The sequence below is a fragment of the Hypanus sabinus genome, chromosome 13 (assembly GCF_030144855.1).
Source record: "Hypanus sabinus isolate sHypSab1 chromosome 13, sHypSab1.hap1, whole genome shotgun sequence".
Classification (NCBI taxonomy): domain Eukaryota; kingdom Metazoa; phylum Chordata; class Chondrichthyes; order Myliobatiformes; family Dasyatidae; genus Hypanus; species Hypanus sabinus.
The window spans coordinates 64511470-64531278 of NC_082718.1; the positions used below are offsets into that span (position 1 = coordinate 64511470).

The window sequence follows — 19809 nt, forward strand, 5'->3', positions numbered from 1 at the left end:
GAGAGTGTGGAATGAGCTGCCAGAGGAAGTGGTGGGTGTAGGTTTGATTGTAAGATTTAACAGAAGTTTGGATAAGTACATGGATGGGAGTGGTATGTAGGGCTATGGTTCAGGTGCAGGTCAGTTGGAGTAGACAGAATAACACATAGTTCAGCAGGGACTTGAAGGGCCTGTTTCTGTGCTGATGCTAAATAAAAGCAAGAGTTGTCATTTCATCCCTCATATTTGCCCTGCCAGCCAAAAGATTCTGGCCAATCTTTGATCTTGCCATCATCTTCCTACCCTAGTCCCATATCCTGGAATATTTAAAAACTCATCCATCACTTCCTTGAATAAACCCAGTGACTGGGCTTCCACAGTTCCTTTGGATGGAGAATTCCAAGACTTGTGCCTTCTGGGTGAAGAAGAACCTGCAATTCTTTAGCACCTAGTATGATACTGGAGCCTGGCTGAACTGCTCACCCTGGTAGTGTTAAACTGTTTCTTACACAAAACTACCATACTCTACCAGTTAGTGGTCACTGTTGTTGGATCTGATGCTTTTGCAATCCAAAGGTTCTTTTGGAAGTGAAGAATGAGGCATAAAACTTATTGCTAGCAATTTTATTGAGTATGAAAAGAACAAAGAACAGAAAGACAAAGGAAAAAGTAATCATTTTCTCATGCTCAGACTAGAGTAAAGAAAAATTCCAGTGATAATAATTAACGTAAAAATAGTCAGATCTATCAGATAGTCAGATTCAAGTGGTGTGACACTTGCTATGGAAAACTAAGGAATATAAACTCAGAAAATACAAGCAACTGTAAGGTAATTATTGGAAATTCACTAAACAGTTATATGTATACAGTATAGGTGATTATGTGACATTACAAGTAAGCCTAGGGGAATTAAACATGAAAATGAACAATTCTACACCCTAATCCGATATTGTGTAATGTCTCAGCTGATGTGTACACAGTGTGACCCTATACTAGTGCTGTGATCATCGTGGGTAATCTGATATTGGTTAATAAGTAAAGTTGAGCCTGGATGTTGGTGCTCTGAGAAACAGAAAATGAGGCCTCAGTTTAGTGTCTCATCACAGGGCTGGCATCTCCAACACTCTTAACTGTTGTGCTCAAGCCTTTGGAATGGGCCTTGAACCCACAATGACTCAGTGGGAAGATTACTACTTGTTGAGCAATGGTTCGTGTACAGCTGGCAGTCTCCATCCAGATCTTGTGCAGTCTGTCTTCCAAGAGTACACAGTTCCTGCCACCAGTCTGAGATGCCCCTCCCCACAGCCACGGGCTGTCTTTGCTCAACGAATTCATCAGTTTCGGTGACTGGTGGTGGGTGCAGTTCTGATGACCACTCAGGATTGATCATCTAGGCCCTTCTGATGTTCAATCTGTCTCGTCTGATCCTGCGGAAACTGGTCAATCTAGTATTTTTATAATGTACACTATATCTGCCAGTTTTCCCTGTGTGTATTTGTGGGCTGGAGTTTTGGAAAAGGCTGTTTAGTGTTAATCCTTACATTAGTACAGCAACATCTATTACTGCTCCAAGTATGAGTCCCGGGGTGAATTGAGGTAGGGGGTTGTCAGAGGTAAGTTATCTTACACAGAGTGCTTGGTGTGTGCGATGTGGTGCCGGGGGTGGTAGAGGCAGATAACGCATTAGAGGCATTTAAGAAATTCTTAAATAGGCATATGGATGATAGAAAATGGAAGGCTATGTAGGAGCAAAGTGTTAGATTGATCTCAGAGTAAGTTAAAAGGTTGTGGGTTAAAGAGCCTGTACTGTAACATCTAGGTTCTATCTCTCCATCTCACCTCTAGTGGTCATCTGAAGTTTGAGTGTTGGGCATCCAGTGTTGGTGAAAACCTTGTCTCCTGCTCTTCAAGTAGAGAAGGTGAAAGCTGAAGTTCTGTCTGTGGTTCTCATACATACAGGTGGATCTGTAACTCCAACTTGAAGTCAGGTGAGTTCTCTGTGAAACCCCAGTCTACTCTGACTAGAGTGATTGGGGTTTGAGAGAATTACCTGTGGTGACAGATGATATAGCAGGGACAAATTTAACAGAAAGATTGGCATTTGAATAGTACCTTTCTCTTCCTTTTCAGGAGATTGGAAAATGCTGTAAAGTGTGGTTACTGTGGTCATGTACCACCGCAAACTTCCTCAAAACTCATGACCTAATGGTCAGCTGATGTTTTACTGACATTAAGAAAAGGACAAGTTCTACATCAGAGAGCAAAAATCAAACTGCTGGAGAAGCCCTCAGCATGTCAGGCTGTATCTATGGAGGTGGAGGGATGATCGTTATTTTGGGTCAAGACCCTGCAACAGTAGGAGAGGGAGATGAACAGTATATAGAAGTGAGGGAGGAGTGAGACAGGAGATGGATGAAATCAGTTATGGGAGGGGATGATGGACGGATGAGCTAAGTGTAAAAGGAGAGGGGTAGATAGATAATCACAATTAGATGTATTGTCACTGATATTTGGCATGAAAGTTGTTCTGCAGTAGCAATACAGTACAAAGACAAATCTCTCTTAGAAAAAAGTGAAAAACAAAAAGGAATAATGAGGTAGGGTTCGTGGATTGTTCAGAAATCTAATGGTAGAGAGGAAGAAGCTTTTTGCTGAGTTGTTAGGTGTGGCTATGCAGGCTCCTGTAGTAATGAGGCTTACTTACCAGAGTGTGGTAAGGAATAGGTGGAAACAGATAACGAGGGAAGGGAGGGCAAGGTTTGACAGCTGGAACTGGGTAGAAGGAGAGAGGAAGAATAGAGACAGAAGCCAGTAGGTAACAGGGTGGAACCCAGACAGAGGAATAATGGATAATTTGGTCTTTGGTGTGTCACTAAAGACTTTCAAAATTCCATAGTGTACAGTGGAGTGCATTTTGACTGGTTGCATCACAGCCTGATGTGGGAGCTCCAATGTACAAGATCAGAAGAGGCTGTAGAGGATTGTAGACTCAGCTAGTTTCATCAGTAAGTAGTACATTGTGGACATCCTTAAAGGACAGAGCCTCAAGAAGGCGGCAACTATCATTAAGGACGCTCACCATCCAAGACATGCATTCTTTTTGTTACTACCATCTTGGAGGAGGTACATGAGTCTGAAGAGAGACTAATTGATTTAGGATTAGCCTCTTCCACTCTCGCAACAGGTTTCTGAACGGTCCATGAATGTTACCTCATTATTCCATTTTTCTGCACTCTTTATTTTATTAATTTATACTGATTTTATGTCTGCACTGCTGCTGCTGCAAAACAACAAAATTCATTTCGTATCAGACAGTTATAATAAGCCGATTCTGAATTCTGTAGTTGGAACCAGATAGGAGAAGGGGATGTTCTGGTGAAGAATGCCCAGGACAGACAGGTTGGTGTGGGAATAGGAAGGGGGTGGGGGAAAGAAATTGGAAGATAAACTAAGAAGTTTAAACATCTTTTGCAGACAGACCATGGGTCCTAGGCGCCTGATCTGTACTTGATATCACCCAAGCCGAGAAGGCTCCCTCAAGAGTGACATTTAAACTAAATACAATATCTCATTTCTTCTTCCCATTCCCACACTGGCCTGCTCTACTGCCATGGTGAGACCAAATGCAAATGAGAACAACAAACACTTTGTATTCTGCCTGGGAAGCCTCCAACCCAATGGTAGCAACATTGAATTTTCCAACTTCAAATAGCCTTCCCTCATTTCTTTCCTACTCCTATCTCTGTCCCCTTGTTCACAATTTTCATCTTACCCCCCCCCCCCATTGAGGTTTGTCGCACTCCCCCATCTGGCTCCATTTGCTCACCATCCCTAGCTTTCTCTATTTCCACCTAGCACCTTCCAGCTCAATCTCACCCCTGCCCCCATCTCCATCTGCCTAATCCTTCCCTTGCCTCATCAAATTCCATGTATTGATCATCATTCTATTTCACCCTCCCTCTCACCTCCTCATACTGGCTGTCTTCTACCTACACTCATTTCTGATACATCACCCATCCCTCTATCTCCACAGATGGTGTCTGACCAGCTGAACTGCTTGGGCGATCTGTTGTTTGCTCTAACTGCAGTCTCCCGCATCTGTGAGATACTGAGAGGGAAGCTGTCTCATTCAAAACACTGCAACTCTCTCTCGGTGGTGTTAGCTGAGATTGGAATTGACTTTGATTATGATCTTTGATTCAGAGGCAATAGAGTTGCCTCTTGTACTATAACATACAATGTGGGCGGATAACCTGGCCTTCCTCTTAATCAGAATCGGGTTTATTATCACTGACATATAGTATGTCCTGTTCTGCACCAGCAGTGCAGTGCAATACATAAAATATGTTGTTGAGTGCCATTGAGTCACGTCAACTCAATGCGACCCTATGGATAGTGTAGTTGTCCAGAGGGTTTTCGTGGCAAGAACCAGGCCTTGATACTGCTTCTGCCCAGGCTGAGACCTGGCCGGATTTGAACTCAGGACCATCAGCTTCGAAGTCCAGTGCTGATGCCACTACACCACTGGCCTGCCATAGAATATTAAAGTAATAAATATATATATATTAAAAATAAGTATTGTAAAAAGAGTGTAGAAATTTAGTGCGGTAGTGTTTGTGGGTACATCCTCTGTTCAGAAATTTGATGGCGGAAGGGAAGAAGTTGTTCCTAAAATGGTGAGTGAGTATTTTCAGGCTCCTGTATCTCTGTCCTCTTTGATGGTAGTAATGAGGAGATGGCATGTCCTAGGTGAGGGGTTCTAAATGATGTACGCTGCCTTTTTGAGGCATTGCCTATTGAAGGTGTCCTCAATGGTGGACATCTCCTACAGGTATTAAGTTGCAGCTTTCATTATGCTGTGCTTTCCACTCCAGGGCTGTTCACCAACACTTACCTTGTGAAGTCAGCTCTGACAGATTGTGTGAATGTGATCAACAGAGAGATCCAATGGCCAGGAAGGTGGTTCTACAACATCCTTTGGAGAGCAAAGGTATGACAAAGCACAGAAGGTCATCCACTGCAACCAAGGAAGACTCCAGTTTGTGATGACTGGATCCAGACTTCCTAGGTTGAGAGAGTGCAATGTCTTTTCCATTTCAGTGAATGTGCTTTGCAGCAGCACGAGAGTGCAAGACATAAACTTACTATAAATTACAAATTAAGTAGTGCAAGTTTTCAAATAATTAAGTAATGCTCGTAGTCCAAATGGTAGAGGACAAGAAGGTGCCCAAGTTGAGAAATTAGAAAGTGCAACACACGAAATGCTGGAGGAACTCTGCCAGTCAGGCAACATCTATGGAGAAGAATAAATAGTCAATATGTCAGGCCGATAAATTAAAACATGGTTATGTCCGCTTTCTCTTCCCTACTTTCCAGAGTCCCAGAGAGTTTGAAAGAACTCTGTGACTATTGAAGACTCAGGAACAAGAGAAAATCTGCAGATGCTGGAAATCCGAGCAACACACACAAAATACTGGAGGCACTCAGCAGGCCAGGCAGCATCTGTGGAAAAGAGTACAGTTGACATTTTGGGCCGAGACCCTCCAGAGTTTCATGCTGAAACGTTGACTGTACTCTTTTCCTAAATGCTGCCTGGCCTGCTGAGTTCCTCCAGCATTTCGTGTGTGTTGCTCGTACAAGGAGGCAGTTTGCCTTTGCTGACCAGGCGGAAAGTGTAGAGGGGGATGTCAGAGGTAAGTTCTTTACAGAGAGTGGTAAGTGTGTGGAACATCCTGCCAGGGTGATGGTAGAGACAGATACGTTAGGGGCAATTAAGAAATTCTTAGGGACATGAATAAGAGAAAAATGAAGGGCTATTAGGAGGGGAAGCTTAGATTGCTCTTAGTCCACATTAAAGGGTCGGCACAACATGGTGGGTTGAACAGCCTGTACTTTATGGAAGTATTCTGTGATTCCAGGGCCATTAAGCAGAAGCCTTGCACCACAGTGTCAGTCCACACTTTGCTTGGATGGAATATCTCTTGCATTTCAGTCAGAAATATTCTGTACTTAATATTGTACACGATTCACATCAGTGGGCATTAATGTGGTGCTAGCCAAGGGAATTTGACTGGTATTCTCTGTTTGTTTCATGGTGACGGTGAGGAAGGAATTTGCACAATGGGCTGCAGGTTGTCCTCATTCATTGAATGTTCCTTCCTATTTGTTATATTTTTAAATATCTGATTTCTCACCTGTCATAAAACTTTATCCATAGTAACTGCTGCATACATGCTACTACACTTTCCCTTGCGAAATGATGTCTTGTGTGCATCACCTCAAGTTGACGGAAGTTATGGAACTTTAATAGATGGATCGCAGCTGTGGCCCCACTGTTGCTTTCAGACCTTTGGTCACTTTGGCATTTCCTCCCTTCAACTTCTCAGTTAAGACTTCCTAAAGCTAGTTCTTTGACCAAGCCTGTCCTAATGTTTTCACCTCAGGCACACCACCGTTTTTTAGTAGTATCCAAAACAACTTGCTATGGTTTATTCTGTCAATGCATTATATCAGTGTATCTTTCTGTGAGTTATCTAGCAGGGAGCCGTTTTAGATTGGTAGCAGATGCAGTATAACTGAGGGCAGTATGTCTCTTGTACATTTTATTAACTGAGCACTTGGTCTTGTTTCCACTGAAGAAAGTTGATGAAGGCAGCTTATCAATGTAAATGTTAAACATATCTGTGCATGTGTTGAGCTACCTTGTGACAGGCAGCTGCCCTGTTAGTCCTGCTGTTCTTAGTGCACAGTGAAATATCATGCTTGTCCCTGCAAATGAGGCTCTTGTCACACAACTCCAAAAGCAGACAGAACTGTAGGGCTGAAAGTTTGAATGTTTTACTCCCCACTGTTGACATATCAGCAGAATGGCTCCTTTTCCCCTCAAGATGACTCCCCCGAAATGATGGCAGTAGACAACCAAACCCATCCTTAGTGTGAGTTTGAAGCCCCATTACCCACTCTGAGAACGGTCAGGTTTTTACTATCCAGTTTCCCCTGTTCTGTGAAAGATCAACACTCTGATCTGGTGTTATCCTTATGAAGGGTTTCATCCCAACATGTTCACTGTCCACTTCCCTCCATAGATGCATCCTGATCTGCTGAATTTCTCCCACACTTTACATGAGATTCCAGATTGAGCTGTATAACTAATGCTTCTTGGTATGGCAGCTGCCTTGGTATCAAATCCACTCCCCATTTTAACCTTACCATAGAAAATATGCCAATGCCCCTCTCAGCTGCCAAGTAGCAGATGCCCACTTAGCCCAATATGTGTCCTCAATCCTCAATGTCCTTTTCCAGCTTTCTGCTCCTCTTGCCTTGTCTACACTGCCACACAACGTACTGTTATCAGTAACTCTAGATACTTGGCTCTGTCTTCCCACACATTGATAATTTAACTGTAAAGCTGATTCCTTGGGTTACATCTTTAATTACAGCTAATTTCAGTATTCAAGTTGTCCCTAGTCCTAACAAATTCCCTGCTCAAGCCAGTTGGTTTCCTTCAGTTCAAGGTGCTCTTGTTTTTTGTTAACTGTTCCCATCAAATGCCTCTGGGGGAAAAAGACTGTAGAATTTTGGGCAGCGTGGTAGCATAGCGGTTAACATGAAGTTATTACAGCACTAATTCAGTTCTGCCGCTGTCTGTAAGGTATGTTCTTGACACCACACTTCCTCTGCATCTTAAAACCTAACTTTACACAGATCTGAGGAGTGATCATTGATCAGTAATGTTAACTCTGACTTTGTCTTTTCACGGACACTTGTATTTCTGGACTGGAAGTTAGATATGGCCCTTGTGGCTAAAGGGATCAGGGGGTATAGAGAGAAAGCAGGTACAAGGTTCTAAGTTGGATGATCAGCCATGATCATACTGAATGGCGGTGCAGGCTCGAAGGGCCGAATGGCCTACTCCTTCACCTATTTTCTATGTTTCTTGCTAAAATTCAAAGTAAAATTTATTATCAGAGTACATGCATGTCACCACATACAACCCTCAAATTCTTTTTCTGCAGGCATACATAGCAAATCTATAGAATGGTAATTGTAAATAATGGACAACAAACTGAAAATTGTGATTTAATTCCAGTTATATTGACTTGTAGAAACATTCACAGTCCAGTAGGTAACGTGAGGGAAGGGCAGGTGGAAGTATCTGAATTGAGCATCACCTCCTGGGGTTGCAGTGTGCAGTCAGGTTGTTACTCGCAGTTCAGCCAAGAAAATTCTGGTAAAATTTGCTGGTAAAATCACAATAAAATTCTAATTTGTTCAATCATCTGGCCCTCCTAGTAATGTACCTGCACTCCCTCTCTGCTTACCTGGGACTTATGTAAGTACTTCAGTCACTGGGACCCTGTTGTTGCTCATACTCCCCTACAACTTGCCTCAGTCAGTAGAAAATTTGTTTTCGCCCTGCATGGCATCTTAAAGAAAATGTGAATGAAAATAAGTGGTGAGGGATCAATAACAGCTGCTGCTTCAGCTGAGCCGAACCTGCAGAGCTACCTGGGTATTATCTTCGTGGCCCTCTATTGGCTGACATTGACCATGGATGTTGCGTCCTAACTATCCACATTGTTGGTGCATGCCGTCTGTGGCTTATGAGACCAATGTGAGATTGTCAGTCCCTGTCATAAAGTTCACATCTATAAGTGGTCTAGCTCTACTGGAGATGCAGTGTTCCTTCCTATGGGCCTGTTCGTCTTCCGCTGCTTCCAGGAAGTTTTCTTCTCCTGACTTAAGGTGTTGTTTTATGATGCTTCTCCATCTGGTGCAGTTGTCTGCAAGTTCCTCCCAGGACCCAGCGTTGATGTCCAGCGCCTTCACATTCCGCCTGCAGACATCCTAGTAGTGCATTAGCGGGCAGCCAGTGGTTCTCTTGCCTGAAGCCAGCTCACTGTGGAGTATGTGTTTTGTGATGTGCCCATCTTGCCTGCCGCAAACATGGCCCAGCCAGCGACCTGAGCAGGGTGTACGTGCCAGGGAGGCTGACTTGAGAGAGATCCTCAGCATTGAATACTCCTCTCCAGGAGATGCACACAATGCCACAGAGGCACCTTAATTGGAAGGTGCCTTCTCTCCTGCTTAGCATCTATTGTCCAGGCCTCGCGGCTGTACAGCAGTGTTCTGGTGACACAAACGTACACTGTCATCTTTGTTTTCACTGAGTGTTTGGAGTTCTTCCAGACTCATGCAGAGAGGCAGGCAAGAGTTGTTGCAGCCTTCCCAATGCGCATGTCGATTTCTGCATCCAAGGAGAGGTTGTCACTGACGATGGACCCCAGATATGTCAGCTGACGAACAGCATCCAGTTTGTAGTTATCAGTGATAATGACTGGTGGTGTCCCAAGACGCTTGTCTTTTTCAGGCTGATAGACCAAATTCCTTGTAGGCCTCAGAGAAGCGATCCATCAAGCTCTGGAGATGCTGTGGAGTGTGGGTTGTGACTACTGCATCAGCAGCAGCTCCATGTCTCTGATTGTAGCTCACGCACTTTGGTTTTGGATCTTAGGCAGGCGAGATTAAAAAGCCTGCCATCTGATTTAGTGTGGATCTCATTTGACAGCTGCTGCCTGCTTAAGCTGGGTAGCCACCTGGCCTGCCATAGTCTACTTTCCTCACTGGGTGCATAGGGATTAGGTTTCATCTGAACAGCAGACTGAAAACACTGCACTAGGCAAGAGACCAACTCTAAAACTAGGATTTTGGTTATCCACCTACAGGAAAGATATCAATAAGAATGAAAGAGTACAGAGACAATTTACAAGGATGTTGCTGGGACTTGAGTTATAGAGGAAGGTTGAACAGGTTAGGGTGTTTTTTGCTTGAGCGTATGAGAATGAAGGGAGATTTAATAGGTAAACATAATTATGAGGGGTAAGAGTGGGGTAAATGCAAGCAATCAGGTGGTGGGGAGGAGATGGGCCTCTACCAAAGAAGGTGTAAGGTGCTCCTTCCCTCCATTAACCTGCAGGTCACCCCTGGGCAAGGTGTAGCACCTGCCCAGTGCCCCCCACACCAATCAGGGTCATGTGAATCCATGGGGGCAGGTGGTGGACTGTCATATGAACAGCTGGTGCATATCATAAGTCCTGGTTATGCGACTACTGACACCAAGCAGACCGTCTCTGAAGACTAATGATAATGGGGGGGGGGGGGGGGTCATCTATCTTGAAAAGACACTGCCCAGAAGAAGACAATGGGAAACCACTTTTATTGAAAAATTAAGAACAATCATGATCAAAAGACCATGAATGCCCATGTCATATGACACAGCACATGATGATGAAATGCAAGCAAGTTTTTTCTTCTGAGGTTGGGTGAGACTAGAACGACTGGTCATGGGTTGAGACTGAAAGGTGAAATGTTTAAGGTGAATCTGAATGGGAACTTCACTCAGGGTGGTACAAATGTGGAACGAGCTGCTAGCAGAGTGGTGGAGTGGGTTTGATTTCAATATTTAAGAGAAGTTTAATAGGTACATGGATGGAAGGGTATAGACTGCTGTGAGACTAGAATAATGGTTCAGGATGGATTTGGTGGGTCAGAGGACCTGTTTCTGTGCTATGGTGCTCAATGCTGTCTGGTCAGTTTGGCTGTAAGTAGTGAAGCAGGATTGAGGGTCCAGGTGACCTCTGGTGCTATGATCATGATGATGTGTCAGAGGACGGTGTCTGCTGCTACTGGCTAGGAGTGATGTGCAAGTCTGACTGAAGGTGTGCTTCCTTTGTGTGTTGCAGGTATGGAGAGTGCCATCACGCTCTGGCAGTTCTTGCTGCAATTACTGCTGGACCAGAAGCACGAGCACCTCATCTGCTGGACGTCCAATGACGGGGAATTCAAACTCCTCAAGGCCGAGGAGGTGGCTAAACTCTGGGGTCTGAGGAAGAACAAAACCAACATGAATTATGATAAGCTGAGCCGTGCACTCCGATATTATTATGATAAGGTACTTGTTCTTTATTACACGTGGGGTGTGTACTATTTTTTTTCTGTCCTTGATACTGAGTCAGACAGTTCAGTTTTTATATGCGAGCACTTCTACTTTGGAAAGAAAAGTAGATCAGATAAAGTCACGTTTTATGCAATTTATTGTTTTGTGATAGCAATATAATGCAATGCCATGTTCTATAAATTGTAAGGAATGTATAAAAGCTAAATATTTAGTGTTAAAAGAGAGCAAAAATAGTGAGATAGCAAATAAAAGATTACAGGTATTGTTTAAATAGTGAAAGATTCCGGCATGCTGTTGTGCAGAGGGTCTTGGGAGTGTTTGTGCATGAATCTCTAAAGGTTGGTTTGTAGGTACAACAGGTTATGGAGAAGGCAGTGAAATGTTGGCCTTCATTGCTAGAGGGACTGAATTTAAGAGCAGGGAGGTTACACTGCAACTATATAGGGTAATAGTGAGGCCACGCCTGCAACACTGATCTCCTGACTTGATAACAGATATGTTGACTTTAGAGGAGGTTCACTGGAGATGAAAGGAGAGATTGAGTCATCCAGGATTCAGGAGAATGAAAGGGGATCTTGGAGTAACATAGAATTATAAAAGGAGTACATAAGATAGAAGCAGGAAAGTTGGTGAGATTAGAACTAGTGGACATTGCCTCAAGATTCAAGGACTGGATTTAGGGTGGAGAATGAATTGCTTTTTCCAGAGTAGTGAATGTGGAATTCTCTGCCCGGGGAAGCAGTCGAGGTTACCTCATTAAATATATTTAAGACACAGTTAGCTAGATTTTTGCATAGTGAGAAGTTGGGGTCAGGGAAAAAAGACAGGTAGGTATAACTGTGTCCATAGCTAGTTCAACCATGAATGGTAGAACAGGCTTGAAGGGCCAGATGGTCAGTTCCTGCTCCTATATCTGCTGTTCTTATGTAATCACTAACAAAAGGTGGGGTTTGGATCATTCACCCTCTCTATATAGAGCCTACTGATTTCCACCTCTGCAGCATTGCTGAAACCCACTCTTGTCCCAACTCTTCTGCTACAGAAATCCACAATTTTCCCCCTCTGATGCGTACCTGGTCAAAATCCCACTTTCACTGTTCACCTTTTTGAGCTTGCCCAAGGTTTTGCTCCAAAATTCTAATTTGTACTAAGCTCTGTTTGTGTATCACCTCAAGTTCTCCCAGAAATGTTGGCTTCCAACACATCTTAAAAATTCTCGTCCATGTATTTTAGTGTCTCCATGTCCTTGCCTCTCTTGAATTACCAATTCCACATCTCTCAGGGCAAGTCCTTACTTGGTTCCTGCTGTCAGTGACAATTTCTCAGCTGTGAAGGCACTAACCCCTGGTAATTCCCACCTAAACCACCACCACCTCTCTTCCCCTTCCTCCTTTGAGACCCTCTGCTCCATTATTTCTGATGGCTCGGTGTTGCTTGTTATGTTAACTGTCCTTTGAGATACTTTCAAGTAAGCTGGCCACGTCTTCAGTCACAGTGGCCTCTCTGGGTACAAACAAAGGTCTAATTGTTCATCCTTTGTTTTTTGATTGCAAGACACTACTGGGTATTAAGAACACCCAGTACTGCCGGTCTACCCCATCAGTGAGTTTCTCGATAGCGGTGGAGCTGGATTTGCTATGTACTGTATTGCTACGTGCTACAGCAATCTAAGGAGGAAGGTGTCAGAGGTGGTGTGCAGTCCAATCGGTGCAAATTAGTGTCTTGTTTGTATTTGTAGACATTTTTCTTGTCCAACAGGGTCTTATGATTACATTGGAATGTAGAATACTGCAAGTCTGGTTCATTGGAGAGACTGCTAGTGGGGGAGCTGCATGGCCTTGGTTATTGCATCGATCTGGCCCTCGCGACATGGGATTGCCTGTTGCAGCAGCTTGGGGAGTGACACCGGAGGTGGCGCGGCAGGCATTCACGCTGTGCTGTGGGCTGGCCCCTCCTGTCAGTGCTGCCCTCTGGTGTTCACTTGGTGGGTTGTATTCACCTGTGGCTGTAGTAGTGCTTCATGAGGAGCTGGCAGAGAAAATGGCAACAGGACAGCTGGATATTTATTTATTTATTTAAAATCTTTTTGACTGTTTTACTGCTTTTGTATGTGCTGTGTGTGACTATTGGTACTCTGTTTCTACCTTTTGCCCTGGAGGAAAGCTGTTTCATTTAGTTGTCTTCATGTGTATAGCTTAATGAAAAAGTTGAACTTGGAAGTTCAGTACATAAACTAAATGAAATTGGAATTAGTTTATTATTGTCACATGTGAAAAGCTTGTCCTGTGTACTGTTCCTATAGATCAGATTATTACACCATGTATTGAGGTATAATAATAACAATACAAAAAAAGTGTATGTAGACATAGAACATTACAGCACAGTACAGGCCCTTTGGTCAATGATGTTGTGCCAACCTTTTAACCCACTCTAATCCTTCCCTCCTACACAGTCCTCCATTTTTCTATTGTCTATGTGCCTATCTAGTAGTTTCTTAAATGTATTGTATCTGTGTCTACCACCACCTCAGCAGAGCTTTTCACGTATTCACTATTCTCTGTATAAACAAAAACTTACTTTTGATATCCACCCCCCCCCATATTTTCCTCCAATAACCTTATGCCCCCTCATATTAGCTATTTATGTTGCAGGGAAGAAGTCAGCATATCCATTCAATCTATGCCCCTTATCATGTACGCCTCTGTCAAGTCATCTCTCGTCGTCCTATACTCCAAAGAGAAAAGCCCAAGCTCGCTCAATCTATCCTCATGAGACATGCTCTCCAATGCAGGCAGCATCCTGGTAAATCTCCTCTGCACTCTCTCTAAAGCTTCCACGTCCTTCCTAAAATGAGGTGATGTAACAGCTGCAGAGAAAGTGCTGTGCAGGTAAACAATAAAGTGCAAGATAAAAACGAGGTCGATTGAGGTAAAGAGTCAGCGGTTATTTAAATATAATATTCCCACTGCACTCAGGCTGAAGTGGAGGCTGCTTGATGTTTCAGGAGTGGATCTTTATTAGAATGGGTTGAGAACAGATTACCAAAGAGAAGGTAGTTTGATTGCAATATGCACCTGAGGTGGGTGGAAGCCTCTGGGAGCAAAAACAAACTGCTGGAGGAATTCAGCAGGTAGAGGGTGGTTGAAGTTTCAGGTAGAGACCCTGCAACAGGACTGAAAGTGCAGAGAGAAGATGGCCTGTGTGTAAAAGGAGAGACAGAGGTATGGTGGGGGCTGACAGGTAACAGGTGGAACCAGATTTTGGAAGAGGGGGGCTGATGGGAACTTTTAAGGTTACACAAATTTTTTGTTTTAATAGCTTTATAGTATTTTCCAGAAGGGAGCTTTTGGAAAATGCAATTTGCTGGGTGCATAGTGTCTGCAATGATTTTCCTCCCTTTTGTCCTTCTTGATACAGAAGTCCAGACTACAGCCAACGACCTTCTCCACTGACCTGCCAATTCTCAGTGGTTTTCATGTAGTATGAGAGGATGCTGTACCAAGCCAGACAGTAATGACTGATGGGAGGATGCTCTCTATGACACCAGTGTAGAATTACAACAGGCTGTTCGGGGGAAGACGTACTGTGAAACACCAAAACTGCTTGCTTTTCATCATCAGTCCTTTCTCTTCCCTACTCGTCCAATGGGGTTCCTGGACTGCCTGTTTAGAGATGTCCCTGCATTGTGAAGCCCTGGTTAACAAAGTCTGTGTGCTGGGAAAGATAGAAGTAAAACTCCTCCCCAGACAATCGACAAAGCTGCCACGTCCTGTTCTAATAAGTGTTGGGGGCAAAGTTGTAGTGAGCAGCTAATGGAGGGAAGGATAATGGAAACATAGAAAAACATAGAAAAAGTACAGCACAATACAGGCCCTTCGGCCCGCGATGCTGTGCCGAACATGTACTCAATTTAGAAATTACCTACAGTTACCCATTGCCCTCTATCTTTTTTTTAAGCTCCATTTACCTATCTAGGAATCTCTTAAAAGACTCATTGTATCTGCCTCCACCACCATCGCCGGCAACCCATTCCACGCACTCACCACTCTCTGTGTTAAAAAAACAAAACAAAACAAAAACGAAAACAACTTACCCCTGACATCTCCTCTGTACCTACTTCCAAGCACCTTAACTGTGCTCTCTTGTGCTAGCCATTACAGCCCTGGGAGAAAAAAGCCTCTGACTATCCACACGATCAATGCCTCTCATCATCTTGTACACCTCTGTCAGGTCACCTCTCATCCTCTGTTGCTCCGAGGAGAGAAGGCCAAGTTCACTCAACCTATTCTCGTAAGGCAACATGAATCTTAATAATCCTATGTGTATTGTCTAAGTATCCTGATTTTCTTTACATATGAATTTAATTTGCATGGGTATTTGTCAGACTGATTATTTGTTAAACTTGAGAATGACTTTATCCATCTTCTACAAAAGATATGGAACTGGTCCAGTGATATGGGTTGCATTTCAATGGTCCACGTAAAGAGCTAGGAATCTCCTTTACAAGCTGGTCCTCACTGGTGCAGTCCAGCATGTAGTGGACATGTCACCAATGGCACTGCAGTTTTGTGAGGGGGCCAGACAGGTCCTGCGATGTCTATACTCTGTGAATCCAGTGGTAAATGTCAGAAGGGAGACATGAGAGACTGCACATGCTGGATATCTGATCAACGCATACAAGATGCTGGAGGAACTCAGCACATATAGAGTGAAATGAGCAGTACTCATTTTGGGCTGAGACATTCAAGAGTGGAAAGGAAGAAAGGATTTAGCTGTTATAAAAAGGTAGGGAGGGGAGGTAAAGTTGGACTAACTTATCCCTGTCAGCTTGTGCTCTTTCTCCTCCCTCCGCCCTTTTTTTAATATTCTGGCTTCTTCCCCTTTCCTTTCTAGTCCTGATGAAAGGTCTCAGCCTGAAACGTCAACTATTTATTCCCTTCCATAGATACTGCCTAACCTGATGTGTGAAATGCAAGAAGAGTTGGTTAATGGGTTTTCAGTCTGTTGCAAGGTTAATAATTTCTATGTTTCGCTTGGGTCTTTATAGCTTCTTTAAGGCAAGTAACTGGAATACCTCAGATGGTTAAAATTGGCCAGTGCTCAGAAGAATACTTAAGCCGGGCCAACATTAGACCTTGTAACAAACAACACCTGTACTAAATTGGCACTAATTTCTTATGGTAGTTATGATGTATGCCTGGACTAAGGGTGCCCATCCTTCAAGGTCATGGTCTTTTTTCAATAAAACCCTTGCACACAGTGATTCCTAACATTCCCTTCCCCTTTTCTGTTCTCCATCGTTCACACTTGGGAACAATCTTATGTGTCCATAAATTGGTTTAGATCAGTAGAGCTGGAGCTATTGTGTCTGCCCTGGGGAGCGCATGACAGCAGAAAGGTCATATCAGGTGGCCAGATTCTTCGTACAAGAATATCTCTCCAGGACTTCTGTGGGATAGAAAACTTTTAAAAGTTAGGGATGTTGTTACTCAAAGAAAGGTGAAGGTCAGTGTAAGTAGATGTTGGTATAGGTCCTGAGTATTGGTCTCTGAGATGTATTAAAGAAGACAAAACAATAACTTGTTGGTAATGTCCAGCTGGGGTTTTTGCAGTTCTCTGTTGGTTGCATTGGCGCTCGTTTGGTGGGAATGTTAGCCAAGTTGCATTAAGCAGAGGAATTCTAGGTGAAGAACCAGACAATTGACACTCCAGAGGGGGTGTAAGGTGCTCCTTCCCTCCTCTTGCCAGCAGGTCGCCGGCTTCTCTTCCCCCCCCCCCCCCCCACCTCTAACTAATCAGGGTCATGTGAAGCCATGGGAGCAGTGTGTGCATATCACAAGTCCTGGTAAAGCAACCACTGACGCCAGTCAGTTCATCTCTGAAGAGTATTGACGATGGCTGGGGTCACCCGTCTTGTAAAGACACTGCCCAGAAGAAGAAGGCAGTGGCAAACCATTTCTGTAGAAAAATTTGCTGAGAACAATCATGGTCATGGACTATGATCATCCAGGTCATATGACTCAGCACATGATAACAATGATGATCTACTTGTTAATTTAAAATTAAATTCATCAAGTGATGCCACAAGGTAATGTTGCTATAAAACCCTGGTTAGACAACACTTAGAATATTGTGTTCCGTTCTGGTCATCTCATTATAGGAAGGATATGGAAGCTTTAGAGAGGGTGCAGAGGAGATTTACTAGGATGCAGTCTGGATTAGAGAGCATGCCTTATGAGGAGAGGTTGAACAAGCTCTGGAGCCAAGGCTGAGAGGTGACTTGATAGAGGTGTACAGGATGATGAGAGACAGATTTTTTCCCAGAGGGAAATAGCTAATACAAAGGGGCATAATTTTATGGTGATTGGAGGAACGTAGAGGAGGGAGGTCAGAGGTAGGTTTTTTTTAATACAGAATAGAACACACTTCCAGGTGTGATGCATTAGGAACATTTAAGAAACAATAGATGATAGGCACGGATGATAGAAAAATGGAGGGCTATGTAGGAGGGAAGGGTTAGACCAATCTTGGAGAAAGTTAAAAGATCGGAATAATGTCATGGGCCAAAGGGCCTGTACTGTGCTGTAATGTTCTATCTACAGTATGTTATATCTGTGATGCAATGTGGTTAGCAATCAAATAAGTGTTTCTTTTTCTTTTTCTGCAGAATATTATTAAGAAGGTGATTGGACAGAAATTTGTTTACAAATTTGTCTCATTTCCGGACATTTTAAAGATGGATTCCCTGGCTGCAGATTCCAGTCGGGAACACATTTTGCTCAGGGACAGTGAGGCCCCGTCCATTGCCGAGGGTGGGAAGCACCAACAAATGCCGTTACCCAGCAGCAGAAGTCCCAGTCGTAATGACTACATCCACTCTGGTTTGTACACATCTTTCACTATAAACTCTCTGCAGAAGCGGTCACACTTCTTCAAGTCCATCAAAATGGAAAAGCCTGAGGAACGGATGGCGAGGAAATCAACACCCGAGGAGGTCCGGACTGTCATCCGGTTCATAACCAATAAGAGTGAGAGACCAGCTGCTGTACCAGTTGTCTCAGCAGCACCTGCCCAGTCTCCTCCTCCAGAAGCCATGGCTGCATCAACCTTCTTCACGTCTGCCTCCTCCAAAGCATCGTCACCTTTAGCATTGCTTCATTCGGCCACTGCATCGTCATCCTCAACCTCCGCCACCTCCTCAGGATGCCAGGAGGCTCCCATTATTGAACTTGATGTCAATGATTCTGAACAGTCAGTTCAACCCCTGAACCTCTCATCAGGCCCAAAAACCAAATCCCCTTGTCCCACTGACCAGAAACACCCCCAGCTTCCAAAGACTAAGAAGCCCAAAGGCCTGGAGATTTCGGCTCCTTCTTTAGTCATAACTAACACCGATGTCAGCTCGATTGCCCTCAATAGCCCAGCACTTCCGTCAGGGTCTCTCACTCCTTTTTTTACTGCACAGGTCAGTAACATTGTGCGATGGGTAAATTACATGTCCAGCTGGAGATCTGATAATCATACACACATGTACATTGCCTTAAAACCAGGGTAAGGCAATATAAATAGAAGCATTTCATGCGGTTTTATTTCCCCACTTTCAATAATGTGCATCTTCAGAAGGGTGTGCAAATGTTCTGTCATTTGTTTGCACTTGGTAGTTTGTGATTCTGGGATAGTGGTTCCAGGAGCAGAGGGACTCAGACAGGTTGCTGAGAATGGTGTTAGATGTAGGACAGAGCTCCCTCCTGTCTGCACTCTCACCTGCCTCAGACACAACGTTCCCACTGCTTCATTTCTTGGCCCTGTTTCCCACTGCTTTTGGCCTCCAGGGTGGGAGAGTGAGAGTTTAGGATGATATATAATCACTTTTGTGTACAACCAGTTCAATTGTTCATGGATATCCTGCAGAGCTGACTGAGAGAGAAGACATTTTTCTTCCAAATATATCTATTATTTATTAATTTATCGATTGCATATTGATAGATACAGGACAGCAACAGACCCTTCGAGCCCAACAAACCTGTGCCATCCACTTACACCCATGTGACCAATTAACCGAATAACCTGTATGTCTGTGGGATGTGGGAGGAAACCAGAGCACGTGGAGGCAACCCATGCAGTCGTGGGGAGAATGTACAAACTCCTTACAGACAGTGGTGGGAATTGAACTCAGATTGCAGGCTCTACAATAGCATTACACTAACCGCTACACTACCGTGATCCCCTTATCACCTTGTCTGTCTTAAATGATACTGTTATTTTTAAATGTTATCACCCAAGTTCAGGATCCTCCCCTGAAGAGGAAATATCCTCTTCACATCCACCCTGTCAGGACCCTTCAGGATCTTGCACATTTCAGTCCTGTCACCTCTGGCTGAATCCCAGGGTGTACGTAACCAGTCTGCCTACCCTTTCCTCATGAGGCAGACCACATATTGCAGTTACTGGTCCAGTGAACTGCTTATGGTGTGTTTCCATCCTCAGGAGAGAAGACCAACACTGCACCCTGTTCAAGTGCCCTGGATGATGGAAACAAAACTTCCTTTCTTTTGTCTTCAGTCACTCCAGCACTGACCAATCAGCTAGCTTTTCCTGATTTCTTGCTCTACGTGTGTATGGCATCCTTTTTGTGCATCTCTTGGCTTTACAGTTCCTCGCCATTTAAATTACTTCCACTTTTCCTGCCAAAACTGACAGTTTCACACTTTTTACACATTAGCTAGATCTATGCCCATTCATTTAACCTAGCTTTACATCTCCACCATTTAATTTCCTCCTGGGTCATCAGCAATTTTAACAGCCATTCCTTCAGTGCCTTCATGCAAGTTATTTTTATAAATTGCAACATATTGAGACCCCAGAATTCCTCT

General features: G+C 43.8%; 1 protein-coding gene across 4 annotated transcripts in view; it reads left to right on the forward strand.

The window, feature by feature from the left end:
- The window catches only part of elk3 (ETS transcription factor ELK3), a 39359-nt gene that overhangs the window by 6216 nt on the left and 13334 nt on the right, over positions 1–19809 (forward strand). For 2 of the 4 annotated variants that reach the window (XM_059987828.1, XM_059987827.1), the window contains exons 2-3: positions 10722–10930; positions 17604–18401. In XM_059987828.1, coding sequence (XP_059843811.1) covers positions 10724–10930; positions 17604–18401 — 1005 coding nt within the window. In that variant the 5' untranslated portion in view covers positions 10722–10723. The remainder of the gene's footprint in view (positions 1–10721; positions 10931–17603; positions 18402–19809) is intronic. The other 2 variants (XM_059987829.1, XM_059987830.1) reach the window with 2 other exon arrangements.